At 52.0% G+C, this 12,471-nt stretch overlaps 1 protein-coding gene across 1 annotated transcript in view; it reads left to right on the forward strand.

Moving 5' to 3' along the window:
• The window catches only part of PITPNM3 (PITPNM family member 3), an 88,636-nt gene that overhangs the window by 66,274 nt on the left and 9,891 nt on the right, over positions 1 to 12,471 (forward strand). The window contains exons 10-16 of the mRNA XM_064271627.1: positions 737 to 907; positions 2,288 to 2,482; positions 3,285 to 3,433; positions 6,114 to 6,230; positions 9,283 to 9,399; positions 10,190 to 10,338; positions 10,600 to 10,749. Of these exons, the coding sequence (XP_064127697.1) occupies positions 737 to 907; positions 2,288 to 2,482; positions 3,285 to 3,433; positions 6,114 to 6,230; positions 9,283 to 9,399; positions 10,190 to 10,338; positions 10,600 to 10,749 (1,048 nt within the window). The remainder of the gene's footprint in view (positions 1 to 736; positions 908 to 2,287; positions 2,483 to 3,284; positions 3,434 to 6,113; positions 6,231 to 9,282; positions 9,400 to 10,189; positions 10,339 to 10,599; positions 10,750 to 12,471) is intronic.

Here is a 12,471-nt window from a genome sequence, read left to right on the forward strand (position 1 = left end):
GAGGGCACCTCGTGTATCAATGGATCTGTGGTTTTCCAGCTTTCTTTTTAGCCAAAGCTTACCAACAATCTACAATACGGAACAGATAAAAAGGGAGGGGTTTGGGTTGCCTCTCTCCTGTCCCAGCCTTGACCCCACAGCTGTCCTTACTGTTGCTAAGGAGCCTTAGGGCTTCCTGGACGCTGGGCTGCCCACTCTCCTGACCCGGAAGGCAGAGGAGCCAGCCCAAGAGGCCTCAGTGGGGACACCTACTGGTCTGTGAGAGAAGTGTTCGGCCTGCTCTGGCAAACCAGAGCCTCCACCACCAGGCCTGGAAATGGAGTGCTGTCCTGAGAGAACTTGGACTAGCTTCCTAGATCAGGTGACATCTAAGAGAAACCTGGAAGAATTTGTAGTAGTTTGACCAGTTGGAAATAGTGGAGGGTGGGCCTACTAGGAGAAGGATAGCGTGAACGAAGTCAGGGCAAGAGGAGGGCAGCAAGCCTGATGGCGGAGTTGCAGGTGTTCACAGTAGCTACAGTGTTGGGTGCCAAAAGGGGCACTCCTAGGTGAGGCAGGTTGGCAAGGCCTCGAATGCCAAGCTGAGCATAATGGCTTTGATTCTGCTGGTAGCAGGGAGCCGTGGAAGGTTCTTGAGCAGAGGTGTAGACTGCTCAAAGCTGCATTCCAGGAAACCTTCTAGGGCCAAAGGAACAGGGTGCTCTAAAGGGGCTTCCCTCATGTACCCTCCCCGCAGGTTTCCAGGTGCGTCCTGCCTGCAGCCAGGTCTATAGCTTCTTCCACTGCGCAGACCCCTCTGCCTCGCGGCTCGAGCCACTGCTGGAGCCCAAGTTCCACCTGGTGCCACCTGTCAGCGTGCCCCGCTACCAGAGGTTCCCACTGGGTGACGGACAGACCCTCCTTCTTGGTAGGCTCTTGGGGATGGGGGGAGAGTGTGCTGAGCAGGAGGCTGGGCCCCCCAGCCAGGTGGTACCCCAGGGCCACCCTCTCTGAGCAGCTGCTATGAGCTGTCAGTTAATGGCTGGCTAGAATCACCAGAGCAGGGTCTGCTTGCTTTTGGGGGCCAGGACTACCTGCCTTCAGAGCAGCCCATCTGAGCTGAGCTCTGTGTGAGCTGCCTTGGGGCTCAGAGACCCAGGCTGTCGCCCTCGCAAGCTCCCAACTGAGCCCCTGTGGCAGGGCCAGTGTAATGCTCAAGCTGTCAACTCAGTTGTAAATTCAGGGATCCATGCTGACTCCTGGAAACCCTGGTGGCATAGTGGTTAAGTGCGACGGCTGCTAACCAAAAGGTAGGCAGTTCGAATCCACCAGGCGCTCCTTGGAAACTCTATGGGGCAGTTCTACTCTGTCCTATAGGGTCGCTATGAGTTGGAATCAATTTGACGGCAACGGGTTTATGCTGACTACTTACTACCCCGGAGTCCAGCCTGGACAGTGGAGGTGTAGGGCAGGGTTTCATCCTGGGACAGGTGGCCTTTGACCCAGGCCTGGACAGGGAAGATGCATTTGGACAAGTGGAGAGAGCTGGATGATGGGGCTGGGGAAGGAGCAGCAGCAGCAAGGGCAGGTGGGCTGGGGGAGGGGCCGGTAGCCCCTGGAGTGGGCTGAGGCAGGCACGGACTGGGCAGCCAGGGGTCTGAAACCAGCCCCTCAGCTCCACTCCCCGAGATGAGGGGGTTTCCCTGAGTCCTCACAGAGGCTTGGGTCCAGTGGGTGGGGGACTGTGCCTGCGGCTGGCTCAGGATTAAACACCACCCCCGTTTCAGTGGAGACTTACTTTCCAAAGTCTTCCTTCGTCAGGAACTTCAATGGGTAGATGAGGCTCTAAAACCCCCACCCCCATTTTAAAATGTGTCCTCTTGAACAGGGCGCTCTCCTTCCTCTCAAGGGCGCCCTGGCTCTGTGGCCAGAGGCCAGAGGGCCCATTCACTTCCAAGCTCAGCTGGAAGTCCTTTGTGGCTGGGGAGGAGTGTGATAAAACAGGACATGGTTAGGCATCACCCCTGAGGCCCCAGCCAGGGGCTTTCGGGGTCAGTCTCCCAGAGGCTCCTAAAGTAGAGGAGGTGAAACTCAACAATGTATTGTGGCTGATGAGTCCCTTCGGGCCCCAGAGGGGGTTAGGGGTGTGTGCAGGCTCCCTGTTGGGCTGGCGAGCCAGCAGGGCGGGCTGGCGAGCCAGCAGGGCAGGCTGGCTCCCCTGAGTGACCAGCCTCCCGCCCAGCACAGGAGGCACGAATGCGCAGTTCTGTTGAGACACTTGGCCATGACCTTGAAATTCCCCTTCCAGCCGATGCCCTGCACACCCACAGCTCCCTCTTCCTGGAGGACAGCTCCCGGGGCAGCCCACCCCTTCTGGACGCCCCTGCCTCGCCCTCACAGGCCCCGAGGTCCCAGCGCCCGGGGCGGAGGATGAGTGAGGGCAGCTCCCACAGTGAGAGCTCAGGGTCCTCGGACAGCCTGGCACCTGCGGGTGCCTCCTGCAGTGAGTGAGGCTCTGCCTGGACTTGTGGGAGGGGGACCTTGCAGGTGGCTGCTGGTCGACCACCAGGGCTATTAAGGCCCACCTGGGGGTGGGGGGAGGGGTGAAGGGACTCCTGGGTGGCATTCCTGCCTTTAGGGAGCACTTGGTCTCTAGGTGGAAACCTCGCTTCAGACTGAATCCTTACCCTGGCCCCAGGCTGAGCTCTGATCTTGGAGAGAACCCTGACCTCTGACCCTGAATAGGGCCCTAAACACTAACCCTGGACAGTGTGGGCCCTAACCCCTGGCCCTAACTCCAGACTGAGCTCTGATCTCAGAGCGAGTCCTGACCTCCAGCCCTGGAGTGTGCCCTAAACTTTGACCCTGGTCCTGGAGTGAGCTTTGACCTCTGCAAAGCCCTGACCTGCAACCCTGGACAGAGCCCTGATCTCTGACCATAGACCAAGCCCTGACTTCTCCAGGCATAGAGTGAGCTCTGAGCTCAGACCAAGCCCTAGTCCCAACATTCAGTGTCTCGCTGAGAATCACTGCTGACCTGGGTAAGACTGTGGGGGTCCCTGAGGGTCCCAACCCCATTCCTGGGGACCAGTTTGGAGCACATGTCTTACAGGAGGGCTGGGCTGGCAGAGGGGCTGGTGGGTGGTGAGAAGGTGGGAGTCATTCAGAGCAGGGCTCCCTAGCCCCCAAACCTGTGCCCTGAGTGGCATGTCCATCACTGGGTCTGTGTACCAGGGCTTCCACACTGCCCCCTGAGTCAAGACCCTAGGCAGGTCACTGTCCTCACCTCCCTCTTGGACCCACAGTCACGGCCAAGTGGTGGGGCACCAAGAGAATTGACTACGCCCTGTACTGCCCTGATGTCCTCACCGCCTTCCCCACCGTGGCCCTGCCCCACCTCTTCCATGCCAGCTATTGGGAGTCCACAGACGTGGTCGCCTTCATCTTGAGACAGGTATGCTGCCCCCTTGCTGTCCCTGCCTCGGGCCCCTCTGGAGGCTCCCATCCTTCTGGTCTGGAGAAGAAGTGTGCTGTTTATCCCAAGAGCAATGGAAAGGTGCTGGAGCATTTGAACATGGGCAGACAATGTGTTTTATAAAGACCACTGACTACTATGTGGCTAAAGGCATGGTCTTTCTAGAAAATGAAATAGAAATAGAATGTACTGATGCTTCAACTTAGAATCTGGAGCAATGGATTCCTACTCCCCTCTGAATCTCAGTTTCCTCGTCTGTAAAATAAACAGTGCAGCAGAAAGACCAGTGAATAGGGGTCAGGGCAGGGTGGAGGTCAGATTACACACAGCCTCCGAGGCCAAAGGAAAAAAAAAAAACCATTGCCTCCTAGTCGATTCTGACTCATAGCGACCCTATAGGACAGAGTAGAACTGGCCCATAGAGTTTCCAAGAGCACCTGGTGGGTTCGAACGGCTGACCTTTTGGTTAGCAGCCATAGCTTTTAACCACTACACCACCAGCGTTTACCAAAGGAAGGAATTTGATTTTATAATCCACTCCAATTCCAAAATCTCGTGTTCTGAATCGTCTTTGAGTTCCCTAAATCAGTGAGAAACCATGGTAGGGTTTTGAGCGAGGAAGAGATATCAGCTGACTCGTATATTTAAAAGGAAACCCTGGGGCTGCTGTGTGGGGACAAGAGAGAAGCACGGGCCTGTTATGAGGCGAGCGTAGGAGCCCGGCATGGTGATGATGGTGTGGACTGGGGCACTGGTGGTGGAGGTGCTGAGAAGTGGCTAGATTTGAGTCATGGTCATAGGATTTGCTGATGCTGGGACATGAGGGCAAGAAGGGGCCCAACAAGTCCTGCTTTTTGCTTGAGTAACTGCAGGTGTGTCATGGATTGAATTGTGTTCCCCCAAAATGTCTGTCAACTTGGCTAGGTCAAGATTCCCGGTATTGTGTGATTGTCCACCATTTTGTCATCTGGTGTGATTTTCCTATGTATTGTAAACCCTGTCTCTATGATGTTGATGAGATGGGATTAGTGGCAGTTATGTGGCCTCAATCTATAAGATTAATCTACAATTTGAGCCAATCTCTTTTGAGATATGAAAGAGAGAAATGAGCAGAGAGACAGGGGGAACCTCATACCACTAAGAAACAAGAGCCAGGAGAATAGTGTGTCCTTTGGACCTGGGGTCCCTGTGCTGAGAAGCTCCTCATCCAAGGGAAGATTGATGACAGGGACCTTCCTCCAAAGCCAACAGAGACAGAAAGCCTTCGCCTGGAGCTGACGCCCTGAATTTGGACTTGTAGCCTACTAGACTGTGAGGGAATTGACTTCCGTTTGTTGAAGTCACCCACTTGTGGTGTTTCTGTTATAGCAGCACTAGATAACTGAGACAGGGTGCCACTCCCTAAGATAAGGAAGGGGAGGGCTAGGGTGAGGTATGGGAAATCAAGTCTTGGCTTGTGGATGTATGAAATGTGAGACGCCTGTTAGATGTTGAGTAGGAAGGTGGATATATGAATTTAATGAATGTAAGAGCTGGGATTAGAGGTAAACATGTGCGGTCACTAGAGCTTGGGTAGCATTTAAAACTGTTGATGGGTATGATACCAAGGAAGTTACAATAGATAGGGAAGTTCAGGGATGAGTCCTGGGGTTCCCAGGGGATAAGGGGCAACCACCAAACCAGGCTGAAGAGGAGCACCCCTCAGAGTCAGGTGAGGACCAAGGAGCGGGGTAGACTGGAGTGGACCACTGTGTTTGGCAGGATGAAAGTCCTTGGGCCTTGGCAAAAATGGCCTCAGAGGAGCAATGGGGATGGAAATGCGATGAAAATCGGTGGAGGAGAGAATGTGAGATGAGGAAATGGAGACAGAGTACGGGAATAAGTCTTTTGTGGGATTTTGCTATGAGGGAGAGCACAGAAATGTGAGGGTAACTGGAGGGCCACCACGGGTCTGTTGCTGTTGTCTTGTGCTGTCAAGTGGATTCAGACTCATGGTGACCCCATGTAGTACAGAGTAGAACTGCTCCATAGGTTTTTCTTGGCTGTCATCTTTATGGAAGCAGATTGCCAGGACTTTTCTTGTGTGGTACCGTTGAGTGGGTGTGAACCACCAGCCTTTTGGTTACCAGCTGAGCCCAAATGGTTTGTGCCACTTAGGGGACTAGGGAGAGTTTTTTTTTTTTTTTTTTTTTTTAAAGATGTGTGATATTACAGCATATTTGGATGCCAAATTGAAGGGTCCAGTAGGGAGGGACTAGCCAGTGATAGAGAGAGAGGAGAATTGCTGGAGCAATGTCTTGAGTAGGTGAGACGGCCGGGCTCCAGGGCTCCAGCTGGCTTTCCATAGGAGCTTCCAGAGGGAGGTCAGCCATTGGCATAGCAGGGAGGCGGAGAAGGGAAACAGATGCAGGAGGGCACCAGGCTTGGGCATGGAGGACAGAGGTGTTCCGAGGACACAGTGTGGGCTTAAGCAGAGCCACTTGGGGGTCAGGGTAGGCGGACAGGGAGACAGACTCTGGGGTCCTCAGGCTCCTGAGGGTTCCACGTTGGGGGAACAAGTGGGAGGACCTGCTGGTCACAATCTGGTTATCCCTAACACCCCGGGACGGTGGGACGGGTATCAGATGGTCTGACCAAGCACCTGCTGGCTGCTTGTCAGGTGATGCGCTATGAGAGCGTGAGCATCAAGGAGAGCACTGGCCTCGATCCCGCGGCACTGAGCCCTGCCAACCCCCGCGAGAAGTGGCTTCGAAAGAGGACCCAGGTCAAACTGCGGGTACGTGGGGCTGCTCTGGGGGCGGGGCATCCACATGGCAGATAAGGGGTGGGCTGGAATGTGGGGGGCAGAGACCCAGGGAAGGCCCGGAGAGTGCGGAGAGTGAGGGTACCGGAGTGGGCAAAGGCATGGTAGCTCCTGCTGAGGCTGGCCTGAAAGAAACGAAGGAGTGTAAAAGGGAGGTAGCAGGAGGTAAGCCTGAAGGAGCTCAGAGAAGACGTTGAATGCCGAGCTCAGGACTTGGACTTGCTCCAGAGGCCTGGAGGGGTTTTAACAGATTTGGGCTTTATAAAGATGGTGCGTCTGTCATGGGGTCTAGTGTTTTACTTTTTATTTTATTTTATTGTTATAAAATATATACAGATAGTCCTCGACTAATGTCAGGGTTTCATTCCAATGACTCCATTGTAAGTCGAATACCCCCTTTTTTTTTTTTTTAGGTTTTCATTATCATTGCCTTTATTATCAGTACCTTTATATATCCGATGCTTCTTTATCTTTGGAGGTTGGAAACATTACATATAAACTTACAGATATATATATATATATTTTTTTTCTTTTTCTTTTTTACATTGGTTACCAGCCCCGCGGCACGTCAACGCTCTCCCTTCTCGACTTGGGGTTCCCTATTACCAGCTTTCCTGTCCCCTCCTGCCTTCTAGTCCTTGCCCCTGGGCTGGCGTGCCCCTCTAGTCTCGTTTTGTTTTATGGGCCTCTCCAATCTTTGGCTGAAGTGTAAACCACAGGAGTGATTTTATTACAGAGCCAAAAGGGTGTCTGGGGGCCATACTCTCGTGGTTTCTCCAGTCTCTGTCAGGCCAGTAAGTCTGGTCTTTTTTTTTTTTTTTGCAGGCTCTGGTTATTTATTTATTTTTAAAATTTTATTATTAACTTTTATTGAGCTTCAAGTGAACGTTTACAAATCAAGTCAAACTGTCACATATAAGTTTATATACACCTTACTCCGTACTCCCACTTGCTTTCCCCCTAATGAGTCAGCCCTTCCAGTCTCTCGTGCCAATTTTGTCAGCTTCCAACTCTCTCTATCCTCCCATCCCCCCTCCAGACAGGAGATGCCAACACAGTCTCAAGTGTCCACCTGATACAAATAGCTCACTCTTCATCAGCATCTCTCTCCTACCCACTGTCCAGTCCCTTTCATGTCTGATGAGTTGTCTTCAAGAATGGTTCCTGTCCTGGGCCAACAGGTTTGGGGACCATGACCGCCGGGATTCCTCTAGTCTCAGTCAGACCATTAAGTATGGTCTTTTTGTGAGAATTTGGGGTCTGCATCCCACTGATCTCCTGCTCCCTCAGGGGTCTCTGTTGTGCTCCCTGTCAGGGCAGTCATCGATTGTGGCCGGGCACCAACTAGTTCTTCTGGTCTCAGGATGATGTGTCTCTGGTTCATGTGGCCCTTTCTGTCTCTTGGGCTCTTAGTTATCATGTGACCTTGGTGTTCTTCAATCTCCTTTGATCCAGGTGGGTTGAGACCAATTGATGCATCTTAGATGGCCGCTTGTTAGCATTTAAGATCTGGTCTTTTTTTGTGAGTTAGAATTTTGTTCTACATTTTTCTCCAGCTCTGTCTGGGACCCTCTATTGCGATCCCTGTCAGAGCAGTCAGTGGTGGTAGCCGGGCACCACCTAGTTGTGCTGGGCTCAGTCTGGTGGAGGCTGTGGTAGTTGTGGCCCATTAGTCCTTTGGACTAATCTTTCCCTTATGTCTTTAGTTTTCTTCATTCTCCCTTTTTCCCAAAGGGGTGAGACCAGTGGAGTATCCTAGATGGCTGTTCACAAGCTTTTAAGATCCCAGATGCCACTCACCAAAGTCGAATGTAGAACATTTTCTTTATAAACTATGTTATGCCAGCTGAGCTGGATGTTCCCCGAGACCATGGTCCCCCCAGCCCTCAGCCCAGTAATTCAGTCCCTCAGGGAGTTCAGATGGGTCTCTGGAGATTCCATGTCCTTACCTTGGACACGTGGTACTGGCTTCCCCAGGACTGTGTACTGTCTTACCCTTCACCAAAGTTACCACTTAATTCAGATATATTTTAATACATACATACATACATAAAAACACAAATCATAAAAAAAAAGTCCTAAGTGTGGTTCGTCGTAATTCAACTATGTCAAAAGGCAGGGACTACCTGTATAACAAAACATTTGGCATTGTAACCAATTTTAAGAGGCACAATTTAGTGACATTAGTTCCTTTCACCAAATTGTGCAATTATCACCACCATCCAGTTCCAAATTCGGGGCCTGTTTTTGATTAAGGAGCTCCAGTAGGAAGCTATTCGCAGAGTCTGGTCAAGAGCTAATGAGGCTGGGTCTGGGATGAGATACCAATATGAAGAATACTGTACAGGAAGGGTCACCAGATAAAGTGACTTAGGTCTCGAAGGCCAGGCTGGGTGTGGTGGGTGGTTGAGGCCATCACAGTCCTTGAGCTGTGGAATGAATTGAACCCAGAAGTGAAGGTGTATGAGAATGCTGAGATGGATAGAGATACAATGATGTGACATCAGAGTCGCTCCAAAATAATCCAGAGTTGGGGGGCAATTGGGGACCAGACTGAAACCAGAACGGCCATGCACTGATCAATGGTGATGCTGGTGACAGGCACACCAGGCTTTGTTATCCTATCCTACTTTCATATATGTTAGACATTTCCCACGAAAATAGAACATGTAGTAAATGGCTATTGAGTGTGAGCTGTGATGGAGAAGGAGGGACCAAAGGGGACACAATGGTTTCCAGTCTAGGAACCTGGACGGGTGATAGGTTGGGAGGACTGGTTGTGATCTCAGGGGCCAGGTGAGAGAATCAAAAGCAGAGACTGCATATTTATGGAAACCCCCACGTTCCTTGAAGACAATGTTAGGGGTCTCGTGGTCTTTTTCTCATGAGTTCTAACAGAAGCTAATAGGAAAACATAATTCAGTAGGTCCATATCCCTTTAGCCAATCCTAAGAACAATCCAATGTAGAAAGCAAGGTCAAGTCTAGCTTGCAGAGACTAAGCTGGGCTCTTGCTGTCCTTGCAGAACGTCACTGCTAACCACCGGGCCAATGACGTGATTGCTGCTGAAGATGGCCCCCAGGTTCTGGTGGGGCGGTTCATGTACGGACCCCTCGACATGGTCGCTCTGACCGGAGAGAAGGTACTGTGGGCTGGGTCTCCCCTCCTCAGCTAGCCTCACCCTGCCCCAAGTACCACGTGATGCCAGGTGGCACACAGGCGGATTGAGAGCTCCAGGAGGAGCTGTGCTGTGTGGTGGAACACGGAGCTGGGAGCTACCACCTGCCTGGGGAGGCCAGGGAAGGTGAGCTCGGCGTGTCTGAGGAGGAATAAGGAACCAGTGTGGCTGCAGTCCCTGAGTGGTGCAAACGGTTAAGCCCTCAGCTGCTAACCAAGAGGCTCAAGGTTAGAGTCCACCCAGAGGGGCTTGGAAGAAAGGTCTGGTGATCTACATCAGAAAAAGCAACCATTGAAAATGCTATGGTGCGCAGGTCTGTTCTGACACGTGGGGTCACCGTGAGTCAGAGCCGACTCGATGACAGCTGCTTAATGGTGGCTGGAGCAGATCGAGGAAGAGGGGGGATGAGGATGGTAGGAGGGGGTGGGAGAGGCTTTTCAGGGCCTTGGGGGCCACGGTAGCTTTTATTATATGTGAGATAGGAAGCCAGTGAAAGGTTCCCATCAGGGGAATTGATGGGGTATGGATGACGCAGAGGGTGAAAGACAGAGGGGACAGGAAGTGTAAGTAAGTAAATGAAGGCACAGAACTGGGAAATACCCTCGGGCAGAAGCCTGACCCCCAGGTCTGCTGTGCTGTGCAGAAAGCAAAGCTGCCCAGCCCCAGTGCCAGCCTGCAGCCCCCCACCCAGCCCCCATGCCAGCCTGCAGTCCCCCACCTTCAGTGAGTTCCCTGCCCGCCCCCCCTCCTGCAGGTGGATATCCTGGTGATGACAGAGCCGTCCTCAGGCCGCTGGGTGCACCTGGACACAGAGATCACCAATAGCAGTGGTCGCATCACCTACAGTGTGCCCCGGCCGCGGCGCCTGGGGGTCGGTGTCTACCCAGTGAAGATGGTTGTCAGGTGAGACCTGGGAAATGTTCTCATGGTGGGTTCTCCATTCCATGGCCCTTCCTACCAGGCCCGTCAAGACTCTTTGGGACATTCCCCCCGCCCCCGCCCAATCTGCACAGACACAGGAAGACAGACGAGGTCCCCAGCTGTAGCACCCAGATTCTCTCTGACCCGGGCCCCAGACTGAGCCCTGGCTCTCGCCTCAGGCTGACCTCTAGACTCAGGCTGACCCCTGGCCCTGACCAATTACCACAGGCAGGTGTCTTTCAGGGGTGACCAGACCAGTGCGATGAGCTACCTCACGGTGCTGCCCCGTGGTATGGAGTGCGTCGTGTTCAGCATCGATGGGTCCTTTGCAGCCAGCGTGTCGATCATGGGAAGTGACCCCAAGGTTCGGCCAGGTGCAGTGGACGTTGTCCGGTGAGTTTCCCCTGCAGGGCAGGAGCCAGCCACCCTGGGGGAAGTGGGCCATGGTTCTTCTGGGTTCCTCTAGGATTCCTCTAGAATTTTCTAGGAATTCTGTTGAACTCCCTGGCTGGGAGCTGGGAAGTCCTGGCTTCACTTCCAATAGTAATTTGCTGAGGGTCCCTGGGAAAATCACTCCCCCTTCCTGGACCTCAGCTCCTTCACTTGTTTGTTCCTTCATTGATTCATTCATTCACCCATTTACTCTAACTCTGAGTTATCTGCTCTGTGTGTTGAACCAGGCCTGGCCCCTCACACTGAACCCATTCAGGATGGAAGCAGTGTGTCTTGCTTTCCTATTGGTGTGCAACAAACAGGTCTAGAACTTAGTGGCTTAAAATAATAGTTTATTATTCTATCTCATGGTTCTGTGAATTGGCTAGGTTTTGCTGGAAGGTTCTCACTTGGGGTCTGTCTTAGCTAGCTAGTGCTGCTATAACAGAAATACCACGAATGGGTGGCTTTAACAAACAGAAATTTGGTTTCTCACAATTTAGGGGGCTAGAAGTCTGAAATTAGGGTGCTGGCTCTAGGGGACAGCTTTCTCTCTTTGTCGGCTCTGAAGGTGGTCCTTGTCCCTTCTGAGTTTCTGCTCCCGGGTGATCTTCACGTGCTTGGCATCTCTTCCCTGGTCTCTGCTTGTTCTCTTGCTTTTTTAATCTCTTATATCTAAAAATACACCAATCCTGCCTCATCAACATAACAAATGAGATTATAACCACAGGCATAGAGATTGGAATTTACAACACATATTTTTTTGGGGGCACAATTCAATCCACAACATTCCACCCTTTAGTCCCCCAAAATTCATGTACTCCCCACATGCAAAACACATTCACCCCATCACATCATCTTAAAAGTCTTAAATCCATTCCAAGTCCAATAGCTCATGTTCAGAATCATCTAAATCAAATATGGGTGAGACTCTAGGCATATTCCATCCTAGGGCAAAATTCCTCTTTGTCTGTGAGCCTGCGAAATCTAGAATACAAATTATACGCTTCCAAAGTACAATGGTGGGACAAGCACCAGGTAGACATTTCCATTACAAATGGGATAAATTGGAGGCAAAGAAGGAATAAAGGGCACCAAGCAAGTCTAAAACACAGCAGAACAATTTACATTAGCTCTCAAGTCTTGAAAATAATCTTTTCTTTGGGGCCATCTGGGTAAGGGCCCTGCCCTCCAGATTCTGGGTGTTGGCCATGCTGTCTGGATTCTGGGTGGAGGCCCCTCAGTCCTTGGGCTTCAGCCCCACCTTCCAGGCCCACTGGGATGGCAACTCTGCTCCCTCGACTTTGGGTATCCCTATTGTCCTAGTCCATTTCAGTGGCAACCCCACCCTTTTGGCCCTGGCAGACCCCATTCTTCTGTTCCTTGGGCATGGCAGCCCCGCCCCCTCAGCTTTGGGCAAAATGAATGGCAGCCCCACACTCTGGAACCAAGTTGGTGAAGATCTGATTCTTTGAAACCTAGGAGGCCTTGGCTCTACCCTTTGAGACCCCAGAGGCCACGGCCCCACCCTTTGAGACTGAGGCAGTTCTGCTTCCTGTACTCCTTCCAACAGTCTGCTGATCTCTGAGTTGATCTAGGGAAGGTTCTTTTCTTTTGTTTGAGGACAACAGATGTAGCTCCTTTGGTCTGTTTCCTGCCTGTAGATTTCCAAGAGGCAGACAG

This window comes from Loxodonta africana, chromosome 18 (genome assembly GCF_030014295.1).
Source record: "Loxodonta africana isolate mLoxAfr1 chromosome 18, mLoxAfr1.hap2, whole genome shotgun sequence".
NCBI classification, from domain to species: domain Eukaryota; kingdom Metazoa; phylum Chordata; class Mammalia; order Proboscidea; family Elephantidae; genus Loxodonta; species Loxodonta africana.